We start from the raw sequence: 12114 nt of genomic DNA, 5'->3' as shown, positions 1-12114 counted from the left end.
CGACCTTTGCACCGCTCTATGGCTCCATCTGGTGGCAGTGTCTCTCTCCTCCCAGGGCGGTCGCAAGTTTACTCGGAACTACTTAGCTTGATTCTCACTGAGTGCGCATCGGACCAAAATCAAAGAGCACAAACACAGAGCCGGAAATTGTAGCTCTGAGAAGCATCATCAGTAGCCAGTAAGCAGAAGCACCTAGTTCACGTGGTGCAGGTTCAGCCTATGGTGCTCCTAATGTTCTCCAACTCGCTCCCTTCCGCTCCTCGCTCCTTCTCTCTCGACAAGATGGCCACACCGGCAGTACCGGCGAGCGCGCCTCCCGCCACCCCGTCCGAAGCCCCAGCTGCGGCCTCATCTCCGGCCTCGGCCTCGGCCCCGGCCCCAGCCCCAGCCTCAGCCTCGGCCCCGGCTCCATCGCCGGCTCCGGCTCCAGCTCCATCGCCGGCTCCCGCGTCATCCTCAGACCCGGCAGCAGCAGCGGCTACGACCGCGGCTCCGGGCCAGACCCCGGCCTCAGCGCCAGCCCCAGCGCAGACCCCCGCACAGTCTCTCTCTGGCCCTGCTCTCCCAGGCCCCTTCCCCGGCGGCCGCGTGGTCCGGCTGCACCCGGTCATTTTGGCCTCCATCGTGGACAGCTACGAGCGACGCAACGAGGGAGCTGCCCGAGTTATCGGGACCCTGCTGGGTGAGTGGTCAGGGGAAACTGACGTTCTCCTCTACTGCCCACCTTGTTTTATCTTGTCCCCCTTTCTTCTCACTCCCTTGTAGTTATTTGTTGAAAAAGTATCGTGTGCCAAGTGACTCACATTTTATTTTTAATCTTTGCAGTAGCATTTCACTTCAACGGTTATTAGTCCCAATCGACGGAAAATGTGTTCACAACCTTACTGGGACGTCAAAAACCTTTTGACTCCTTAAACCCAGTGACCAAGTTTTCCCCCCTTACCTACTACTGGTCTTTATTTTCCGAGTGTTAACCGAGAAGTTTTTTCTAACTAGTTGGCAATGGAGTGGGGACATCTGTAGAAAGATATCCCTCGCAGCAAGTAAACCAGTTTGGCAGGAACCCATTTGAATTTCAATATTCTGCTTTCTTAAACGTCTAAGCCTGATCCGCCTTTCCTCGCTCTCTGTAATACTAGTCACCAGTGAAATATAGACCCCCGTTCCCCCACTGTAGACTGTGATTCTTCGTTTGGACACAATTAATACAATACAAATCTATTCTTTGTATTAACGATTACATGGAGAAATAACTTTTTTCCCTGACATGTTCCAAATTTGAGAAATGGGTACTTTATGTTAGAGTAAAACCGAGAAGCCCTAAAAAGGGATTTCTGACGATGTATTCTTTTATCTGGGGACGTCGGGTCCCATCAGATTAATTTTTCACTCCATCTTGATCACAGATACGGGGCACTTTTGTGATTCCAGTTTAGTCCCATTTATGATTTCTCTTTCTTAACCCTTGAACTTGTAATAGTTTCCATTGTAGAAGACAGTTGGTGTATTGAGAAGAGGACGGTAGTTGTAGCCAGACTTCTGCAAAAGTTAGGGAAGTCTCTTTCCTTCAGGGACTTGCTGAAGACATCTAACTGTGCTGACACAGACTAGGTATGAAGCAGCTGTCGGTTGCTGTCGTCCACCGCATCATGCACACTCCTGACACACACATTCTCTCTCTTATCTTTGAGAGAGTAGCATTTCACGGAAACTTCAGTTGATCCGTTATCTTACGAACATTGCCATAGCTATCTCAAACCAAGCCTTTGTATTCTCTTTGCTTGTTCTCCCTTATTTTTTCCTTTAAGCTCCACTCATTTTCCAGGTTCCCAGGAAAAGTTTTCACTCTGTCCTTCATCCCATACCCCCACCCTCACCTCTACTCATAATCTCCCAAAGTGTGAAAGTGTTAGTCACTCAGTCCTGTCGGACTCTTTGCGACCCCATGGACTCTATGGTAAGAAACAATTCTCAATTCTCCACCCTAGGTTTGTATTCAGTTCAGTTCAGTCGTGTCCGACTCTTTGCGACCCCATGAATCGCAGCACGCCAGGCCTCCCTGTCCATCACCAAATCCCGGAGTTTACTCAGTCTCATGCCCATCAAGTCGGTGATGCCATCCAGCCATCTCTTCCTCGTTCGTCCCCTTCTCCTCCTGCCCCCAATCCCTCCCAGCATCAGGGTCTTTTCCAGTGAGTCAACTCTTCGCATGAGGTGGCCAAAGTACTGGAGTTCAGCTTTAGCATCAGTCCTTCCAGTGAACACCCAGGACTGATCTCCTTCAGAATGGACTGGTTGGATCTCCTTGCAGTCCAAGGGACTCTCAAGAGTCTTCTCCAACACCACAATTCAAAAGCATCAATTCTTTGGCGCTCAGCCTTCTTCACAGTCCAACTCTCACATCCATACATAACCACTGGAAAAACCATAGCCTTGACTAGATGGAACTTAGTCGGCAAAGTAATGTCTCTCCTTTTGAACATACTATCTAGGTTGGTCATAACTTTTCTTCCAAGGAGTAAGCATCTTTCAATTTCATGGCTGCAATCACCATCTACAGTGATTTTGGAGCCCCCAAAAATAAAGTCTGACACTGTTTCCACTGTTTTCCCATCTATTTCCCATGAAGTGATGGGACTGGATGCCATGATCTTCGTTTTCTGAATGTTGAGCTTTAAGCCAACTTTTTCACTCTGCTCCTTCACTTTCATCAAGAGGCTTTTTAGTTCCTCTTCACTTTCTGCCATGAGGGTGGTGTCACCTGCATATCTGAGGTTATTGATAGTTCTCCCGGCAGTCGTGATTCCAGCTTGTGCTTCTTCCAGCCCAGCATTTCTCATGATGTACTCTGCATAGAAGTTAAATAAGCAGGGTGACAATATACAGCCTTGACGTACTCCTTTTCCTATTTGGAAAAGGCTGCTGTTCCATGTCCAGTTCGAACTGTTGCTTCCTGACCTGCATGTAGGTTTCTCAAGAGGCAGGTCAGGTGGTCTGGTATTCCCATCTCTTTCAGAATTTTCCACAATTTATTGTGATCCAGACACTCAAAGGTTTTGGCATAGTCAGTAAAGCAGAAATAGGTTTGTATTAGGTGCCCCCAAATATTACAGTGACCGGAGTTAGACCAGCTGTCATCTAGGGTTTCAGCTCCTCTTCCAGAATGGAACCGTGGTACAATGCTAGATGTTACAGAGGCAGTGCTTACTGAAGAGTGACGCACAGATTCCACTTGCTGAGAACCTTAGAAATTTTAAGTTAGAAAGCGATTCATGAGACATATTCCATTTGGTTAAATTAAATCACTAGTACCTTTTATGTGCCATAAAACTATTAGATACTTAGAATTCAAAAGCTGATAAAACGAATGCTACTCTTAACCTTAGATTCAAGATGAAGATGTACTCTTACATGCAAGTCACTGGAGTATAATGTGATAAATGCTCTAGTAGAAGGATGCCATAATGGCATGCAAGTACAGAAGACTTGACTATTTCAGAAGTTCGAGTGGTCAAGTCTGTTGACAAGAGGTCAAATAAGATACAGAGTATGCATACTGCTAAATGTAAAATAACAAGGACTTACTGTATAGCATAGGGAACTATACTTAGTATTAATGGAAAAGAATCCGAAAAAGAATATGTGTGTATATACAGGTATAACTGAATCACTTTTCTGTACACTTGTAACATTGCAAATCAACTGTACTTCAATTAAAAAGAAAAAGTATCATTGGGTTTGGGGATATAGTTTCAGCCAAGAGGGCAGAAACCACAGTGAAGTGGGATTAAATGACCCTGATGGGTCAGGAGCAACATTGTAGTTTGTTGGAGAAGAAAGCACTGGAAGCTAGCAGGAGGGGCTAGTAGGTTAGGGTAAGGAGCAATCAAGGATTGAGAGTCTTCGTGAGGTCAAGAAACAATGTAGCAGGAATAAAAATATCAGAACTAGGAAAAGTTTGTGGCGTGATGTTTAGTGTTCACAGGGAGAAGTTTTCTGGATGATGGTAGGGTTAAGGTTATGACTGGGACCATATGGCTGCAGGGAGGTACAGGGGAAGCTCCCTAAAAGTATTCTCTGAGGATGGGCTACTACATGAATGGTCTTCATAGACACAGTGAGAATCCTCCAGGCAGCTGTGCAGGTGAATTATATTAAGAAGAAAGTCCAGAGGCTGAAAGACGAAGATCTTAGAGTGAAGATCTGGAGCAGGATGGGTAGCAGGAAGTGAGGCAAAAGGAGGCCCTGGGAAGGAAGAATAGACCCTGTTAAAGAAGAGAGTTGGAGATAACTGTGGAGTTTCATTTCTCTGGAAAACCCAGCTTCCATTGGTGCACATGGCTGAAACTTGATTTTTGTTGTTGTTCCTTGACTTTGAGGAGACCTCTTGAAAGCATTTGGGGCAGTTGGAAGCCCAAGATTTTATAACACTTGGACTATTCTCTCTCACAGGAACCGTTGACAAGCACTCAGTGGAAGTCACCAATTGCTTTTCAGTGCCACACAATGAGTCAGAAGATGAGGTGAGTGGGGATTTGAGGCCCCCATACGGACTATGACTATTCATTTGCCAGGCTCTCTGTGAGGCCCTCCTACACCAAGTGTGCCATGCTCATAATTAGAACTGCAGTTCGAAGAGCTTTGTTCCATTTGGACATACTTGCCGGGCCTCTCCTCTTTGTTGAGAGTGGCCTCTTGTCCTGTTCACCCATTTTGCTGTGGACTTGTGGCTTCTTAGCCTTCTTTTCTGCCCTTCTTCTTAGGTGGCTGTTGACATGGAATTTGCTAAGAACATGTATGAGTTGCACAAGAAAGTCTCTCCAAACGAGCTCATCCTGGGCTGGTGAGTTGGGACAGGGGTGGAACGTCTCTGGTTGATTGCCAGCGCCTTTTGCCACCTGACTAGGTATCGTACTTCCTCTTTTGGAGACAGGGTATTGAATGTGTATTATCTCAAGGGGCCAGGAATTCTGTGTGTTTTGCTGGCAGTTCTGATCCTGTGAGGCCAAGAATACTCATTTTGAGCTGCAGCTTCTGAGCAAGTCGTTTTTGCCTTGCTGGTGACTTAGTTTTTCATGAGCTTTTAAGTCAGCCTTGTTTTAATTGATTTAATAAAATTATCAGTGTGCTTTTTTTTTTTTTTCCTCAATGTTGTCCCTGGGGGTATAACTACTGCAAGGGTGTCAGGTGCCCAGAGACACCCATGCCACCATCCTGTTTAGTATTGATGTCACATGTGGACATGAGTCCACAACTCTTCCATTTTCCAGGTACGCTACAGGCCATGACATCACGGAGCACTCAGTGCTGATCCATGAGTACTACAGCCGAGAAGCCCCCAACCCCATTCACCTCACAGTGGACACCAGCCTCCAGAATGGCCGCATGAGCATCAAGGCCTACGTCAGGTGACCGGGGGCTTGGGCCGCAAGGGCATGAAGGCTCCTTCATTCCTGCTAAGCCTGGGTGTGACACCCGCCTCCACCCCATGCCAGTGTCATCCTGCAGTCTGCAACTTGCTGCCTCCTAAGGGAGCCCCTGCCTCACTCTCGGCAGTTATCACTGGAGAGGTTTTACTCAGAAAGAAACTGTCCCTGAAGTTACCACTCACTGACCCTTGCCTGCCCAGACTTCTGCTCATTGCTCATAGCCAGTTTCCAAGGGCAGCCCTTTAGGTATTTGAGCAAGCTCGTTTTTCCTGTCATCTTTTCCAGAAGTTAACTCATACACAGCTCCTACCGCCGATCCTCACATGGCATGCTGGCCAGGATTCTTCTCCACGTTCACTGATTTTTTGAATTGCCCTTAAGTTTGTCAAAATCCCTAAAACTGTGCATAGAAAACAGGGCAGTACAGATTGAAGAATGGCTGTCCTTATCTTACACATGTCTATTAATCCTGGATATAGTACAGTTCGAATGATAGTAACATTGCTCTGTTGGCACATTGAGCTTGCAAGCAACTGGAATGCTGGGTGATGGGGGATGTTGGGAAAGGCTATAGTGGCATGCCAAAAAAGCGGCGGCTGTAGGAGTTGAAAGGATTATATTTTCTCCTTGGAATGATGCCCTTTGTTAGTGCATCTCTTACGACACTTAACTTTGTGCTGTTTCTATCTCTGACGCTGAAGTGACCCGTTAACCATTATGCGGTGGGATAGAGGTGGTGCATGTCAGTTCTTACAGGCCAGTTATTATACTACTAAACTCTATTTGTTGATTTCTTAGCCTTTCCAAATATTTCAGACTCCTGTAGATCCAACGAAAGTGTATAGTTGACTAAGTAAAGGCAGTCACCTTTACTGAGATTAATTATTGCACCCAGTCTAATCTTGATGGACCAGAATAGATTTTTTTTTTCAGTGCTGATGAGTGCTTTTTGGTCCCAGAAGAGACCTGTCCTGTCACTTCTTTCTGTGGGGAAGGATGTCTAGGCACCCAGTTCCACAGGGATATTCAGCGTCCTGTCCTCTTCACTGAGATTTCAGTGTGTGCAGTAATCCTCTGTAAAGGGTCCAGGCCCCATCCAAATGCTGAGTCCATTCTCTCAGGCCAAGAGTTTGGTTTGTGGAAAGAGCTAAGGGAAGAAAGTGGCTTGTTCTCTTCAGACCTCTGGGCTTCATCTGGTCCAACCTTCTCATCTCAGAACCTTGGAAGCCATACTCTTGATATGCCTGCTTTCCCAGCCAGGACCGAACATGGAAACTGTCCCCCAAAGCCATCTGTTAACCTTGACTTCTGTCTCTGCAGCACTTTAATGGGTGTTCCTGGGAGGACCATGGGGGTGATGTTCACCCCTCTAACAGTGAAATACACATACTACGACACTGAACGCATAGGAGGTAAGTGACCTCCCCATTTTTAGGTCCTGGACATTTTTCAAGGGAGGGGATTTCTATATAACAAGGATGGAGGACCTTGGGTGGCTTAAGAGCAACCATTGATCTAAGGTTTGTATGGGACTCAAGGAATTATTTGAGAAGTTGTTAGAGGTGGGAAATCATCAGCCCCAGAGGCTACGTGGCCAGTCATATAAGACCAAAACTAGTGATTAGCATCCTAGGTGCAGGAGTTGAACTCTCTCAGAGGAAGAAAAGCTAGTGGGGGGGGGGGGGGGGTGGGGAGTTCAGGGAAGCTGACTGAGTCCAGAAGGAGGTAGTTAGAGCTCGCTTTTCTGATGGGATGGCTGAATTCTCTTGTCTCTTGCACCCCGCCTGCTCCCACAGTTGACCTGATCATGAAGACCTGTTTTAGCCCCAACCGGGTGATCGGCCTCTCCAGTGACTTGCAGCAAGTGGGCGGGGCTTCCGCTCGCATCCAGGACGCCCTCAGCACAGTGTTGCAGTATGCGGAGGACGTGCTGGTGAGGACGGGAGGAGGAGGGCGTGGGTCTCCGCTGCGAGGCGGCAGGGGCTGCACTGGCGAAGCCGCGGTCTCAGAGGCAAGAATTAACCGTGCTACATTGACTCTTTTGGTGCTTAGTCTGGGAAGGTGTCAGCCGACAATACCGTGGGCCGCTTCTTGATGAGTCTGGTTAACCAAGTACCCAAAATAGTTCCCGAGGACTTCGAGACCATGCTCAACAGCAATATCAACGTGAGTGGCGTCCCTGGGCTCCTGGGAGCCTGCACCTCAGCACGTACACGTGTGAAGGGGGTGGAGGAGGTGGCCTGGAGAGGACAGAGGAGGTGGGGCAGCACGTTTGGCCCCCTTGCAGTCCAGGCTGTGAGGAGGAGAGCACAGGTGCTCAGAGATTCTCCTGCCGTTTCTTTGCTTCCCATGACTCGGGTGTATCAGAGATGGGACGATGTTCTCAGGCGTTTCCTTTCTGTCTTCCTCCTACTCTCAGTCAGCCTCTCCCAGCTTTCATTTGCCCAGGACTGCCTTACCCTCAGTGTCCATCACACAGCTGGCCAGCCTTTCTGCTTACTCTCTACCCAGCCCCGCACTCATCCTGGATTCCTTCTCTTCTAGGACCTGTTGATGGTGACATATCTGGCCAACCTCACACAGTCACAAATTGCCCTCAATGAGAAGCTTGTGAACCTGTGAAGGGGCCGCGGGCAACCCTCCTGCTACACTGGGCCCCAGCCAAGCCCAGGACCCAGAATGGAGTGAAGGAGAAATGGTGTCTGTGGTCTGAGTCACACTGAGTCAATCAACTGCTTGTGACTCTAAATAAACATAGAGTACCTTTCGTAAGTGAATTCCATCTAATGTGAGTTTCCCTCTGGGTGGAAGGGAAAAGGCAGTTCTGGAGCTCACCCAGGAACTAGGAAGTGAGTACTTTGGTGGAAGCGGTCGTGTGTGTGTGGTCTGAATCCAGGGCTGGATTTTTTTCTTGTGCCACTGTCTGCTTCATAGTTTAGTTGCCCAGTGAAATAACTGCTCTCATAAAGCAAAAATACAACATAATGGGAATGTAAGGGCTGACCAGAGTCTGTCAGAGTCTATGTAAGACATGATATCTGAGCTGATGTTTTTTTCTTAAAACCAGGAAATCCGGAAAGGGTGATTGGGACAAAGGAAGTACATGGAAAATTGCTTAACCTGTTTAGAATCTAAGAAGGCAGGAGCCAGACCAGAAGGGCCCACAACCTGTGGAGTTTGGATTTTTATCCTGGAAGTTGTGGGAAGGCATTGGATAATTAGATTTGGATTTCAGGAAGATTACTGGGTACTGGTATAGAGGAAGGAGGGAAAGGGAGAAAAACAGAAGGCAGAGAGCTAGGCAGAGGGTCACTGTGATTGTCAAGAGAGGACGAGAGCCCAGGTTCAGGCTGGGCCTTGGGGATGGTGACAGAGACTTGGGTTCAGGAGGCAGACCCAAGGAGGACCTGGAGTCTGGTTGACACTTGGATGGTGAGAGATGGGAGCAGTCTGGGATGTTGCCTGGTTTCTGATAAAGGTGATAAAAGGCCTGGTCATATATGAAAACCCTGGCTACTCGAGAGTGGTGGAAGCTGAGGATGCAAAGGTAGGGTTACAGGGTAGTTTACCAAATGGTGAAGTCTTAAATGCAGATAAATGTGACATTTTGTAAACTGGGGCCACACCAGATGTTTTGAGAAAAGGCTGAAGAAGTCAAGTTATGTGTTGGCTCATGTAATACTTATCAAATGCTGACCAGTACACTAAGCAAGAGGTCCTGGTGCCTGCTTAGAACCTGCAGGGGGGACAAAGAGACTGTCACTTTGGGAATCATGAGATGTTACAGTTCATGGAAGACTTCCAGTTAGGAAATGAAATCTAAGCTGGACTTGAAGAATGAGAAAGAGGCAGATTGAAAAAGAAGAGAGGAAAATAGGGCATTCTAAACAAAAAACAGTATGTGCAAAGGCTTGGAGGAAGACTGTCACCGAACGTTGCTCCGTTGTTGCCCACCCTGGCCACAGAGTTGTTTATAAGACGAGAACACTCTCTGTGCCTACAAGGATGCATGACTTTTCCCCAGGCTTTGCCTGTATGTGCACAGGTTTGTTTTTTCCATGAAATGTGTTTTCACACATTCTCTTTGTATGTGGTTGTGCCTTTGCTGAAAACACTGCAGTGTCTGGGTGTGACATCATGTGTTACTTGAGTCCTGTGATACCACACTTCCCTGATTTTCTCCCAACACCCTTAACAAACTGGTCCTTCCTCCTCTGACACCCCCCTATCCCATCCCATCCCTAACAAGTTCCATTCCCCAGGGTTCCATCTTGGGCCCTCTGCCTGGAAGAGCTGAGAGAAGCTTGGGGCTGATTACTCTCTCTGTGTTAATGATGCCTAGGCTCCAACTCTGGCTGAAATTCAGAACTGGTTTCCTGATTCCAGAAATACCACATCTCTCACCTGGATGTCTCAGAAGCATCTTAAATTCAGCATATTTCATATTCAGTTGACTGTCGCTTCCTCCCCAACAAATCACTTCTTCAGGGAATAACACAACCATGTACGTAGTTGTCAAAGCCCAGAAACCTTGGGTGAATCCTTAATTCACCCACCCACCATCATGCCTCAAACAGTTCATCACAACTCAGCCATCCCTCTTGCCCTCTGTGATACTGTGATACAATAAGAAATAAATTTTTTCATTCACGTTCCTAGATTCCTGGCATGCAGTTCTTAAACCCTTTGGAATTGCCTAAGTAATAAGACCAATAACGATAGAGAATCTTATCCCTAACCAACTTCTTTCAACTGCACCTGAGTTTATGCTAATGGAATGATGTTTGTATAGCAGCTGATTACCTCAGGATGGGGGCTGGTTGCCAGGTAAATCAACCATGTTATTGGAGCTTAGAACATTCAGCTCAGGGACAGGAGAGGGGCTGAAGTTTGGAGCAGTCAATCAATGACCACTGACTTAATCACTTGTGCCTATGTGATGAGGCCTCCACTGAAAGCCCAAAGTTTGGAGAACTGAATTGGTGAACAGGCACGTGTCCAGCAGCAAGACACATACCAGGAAGACAGGGCGCACAAACTTCACAGGGACAGGGACCTCTGCTTCAGACCCTCTAGACTTCACCCTGTGCCTCTTCATCTGCCATTGAGTCACATCCTTTAATGACTTGTAACAAAGCAGTAACGGTAGGTAGACTTCCTGGGTTCTGTGAGCTGCTCCAGCAAGTCGACTGAATCTGAGGAGGCAGTTGTGGGAACCTCCAGTTCATAGCCAGTGGACGAGAAGCTCTGGTGTCAACCTGGACTTGAGACTGGTATCTGAAATGGAGGTGGGAGGCGGAAATGGAGGGGAAGCAGTCTTGTGGGACTGAGACTTCAGCCTTAGGTTCTGGTGCTGACTCCAGGCAGATGATGTCAGAATTGAGTTAGGTTGGAGAACACTCAGCTGGTGTCTGGGCATCGCTTGGCATGAGGAAATCAGTTGCACTTCTGGTCATAGAAGTGTTTGATGTGGTAGTCAGTGTGGAGTAGAAGGGGACAGCTGCCCGGTTCCCCCTCTTCCATCCGTTCTCATAGCAGCCACGCTGCTCTTATAAATCCAACCAGGAAGTTCATAGGTGTCTACTGCCAGGGTGAAGTCACATTTCTGCCACAGTCTGTAGGCTCAGCATGGCCTTGCCTGGCTCTTCAGCTTTGTCCATAAACTCACAGGCTGGACTCCCTTTGCTCTGCCCTCTGCCTGGAATACAGCACTTCTAGCTGGCTTAGTACTCCTGCTCTAGGTTAGTCTAGATGCTGCCTCCTCTTGGAAAGTGCTCCCATGCCACAGTCCCACAACTGTCTCGTTCTTAGCATCTATCTCACCATTTTGAACTTGTCTCTTTACCCTCTGTTAGAACATAAGCTCTGTGAGGGGCAAGACTGTCTGTTCTGTTGGCTGTTAGATACCAGAACAACCCAAACAGATTCAGTTTGCAGTAAATGTGTGTGACGTGAATAAATCAATGGGTGGCTTGTAAGATAATTACCTCGAGACACACTGGTCATAGTAAGTCCAGGGGCTTTGGGATCCTTTGGAGAAGGGCCAGAGGGAGGGAGCATACCAGACAGGTCATTTGTTTAACTCATCCTACAAGTTATCAGTATTTAGTGATGCTTATGTGTGCCAGACCTAGTATCAGAAGCTGGGGATACATAAGTAGGTGAACCATGTTCTCTACCCCTTGGCCCAAGTTTCAGTCTTAAAGTGGAGAGACAAAAATAAATAGGACAAAATGGATTAGTTGCTATAAAAAGATAGGAATAAGTCTTGGGAAGACACAGTAGAGGGCAGGCTTAAATCTGCCTGAAAGCTAGAGAGGGACTTCAGTCTTGAAAAACACTGGGAATTGACTGGGCACAGAAGAGGAAGTGCTTTGAAGAAAGTGAGATAAAGATCAAAATATTAGGCAGTTTTATAATGGTCCGTGTATAGGGAGTTGTGTTTCCAAGGATGTAGCGGCCTAGAGGTAAAAATAGAGTTGCCATAACAGCCGCAACAGTTTCTGTTACCTGTCCTCTCTGGGGACACCTGCTTCCTCAGATCCTCCCAGAATCTCGAGTTCTTTGAATCAGGAGTCGAGTTTTTGAAATTTCAACTTAAATTTTATGAAATGTGGGCAGACTAAATTTTTTAATGTTGGACATGTGGGTCATTTCCAATCTTGTGCTAACATTCCTTGGTGAA

General features: G+C 47.2%; 1 protein-coding gene across 3 annotated transcripts; it reads left to right on the top strand.

Annotated features, from left to right (window-relative positions):
- Positions 1-265: 265 nt before the first annotated feature.
- On the top strand, positions 266-10089 carry EIF3F (eukaryotic translation initiation factor 3 subunit F). Of its 3 annotated transcripts, XR_006056356.1 has the most exons (9): positions 266-682; positions 4453-4523; positions 4764-4843; positions 5271-5408; positions 6750-6841; positions 7226-7362; positions 7482-7595; positions 7974-8197; positions 9772-10089. XR_006056356.1 is itself a non-coding variant. In XM_012095833.3 (8 exons), the coding sequence occupies exons 1-8, from the start codon at positions 283-285 to the stop codon at positions 8049-8051; spliced, it is 1110 nt and encodes a 369-aa protein (XP_011951223.2). In that variant the 5' UTR covers positions 266-282; the 3' UTR covers positions 8052-8206. The 3 variants fall into 3 exon arrangements, 2 of the variants coding, with proteins under 2 accessions (XP_011951223.2, XP_060255340.1); XM_012095833.3 differs by lacking the exon at positions 9772-10089 and having other exon boundaries at positions 7974-8206; XM_060399357.1 differs by lacking the exon at positions 9772-10089 and having other exon boundaries at positions 7482-8206.
- The last annotated feature ends 2025 nt before the right edge of the window (positions 10090-12114 follow it).

This window comes from Ovis aries, chromosome 15, assembly GCF_016772045.2.
Source record: "Ovis aries strain OAR_USU_Benz2616 breed Rambouillet chromosome 15, ARS-UI_Ramb_v3.0, whole genome shotgun sequence".
Taxonomy (NCBI): domain Eukaryota; kingdom Metazoa; phylum Chordata; class Mammalia; order Artiodactyla; family Bovidae; genus Ovis; species Ovis aries.
Note: the sequence above shows the minus strand (reverse complement) of the source record. Positions and strands in the feature narration are given on the sequence as shown.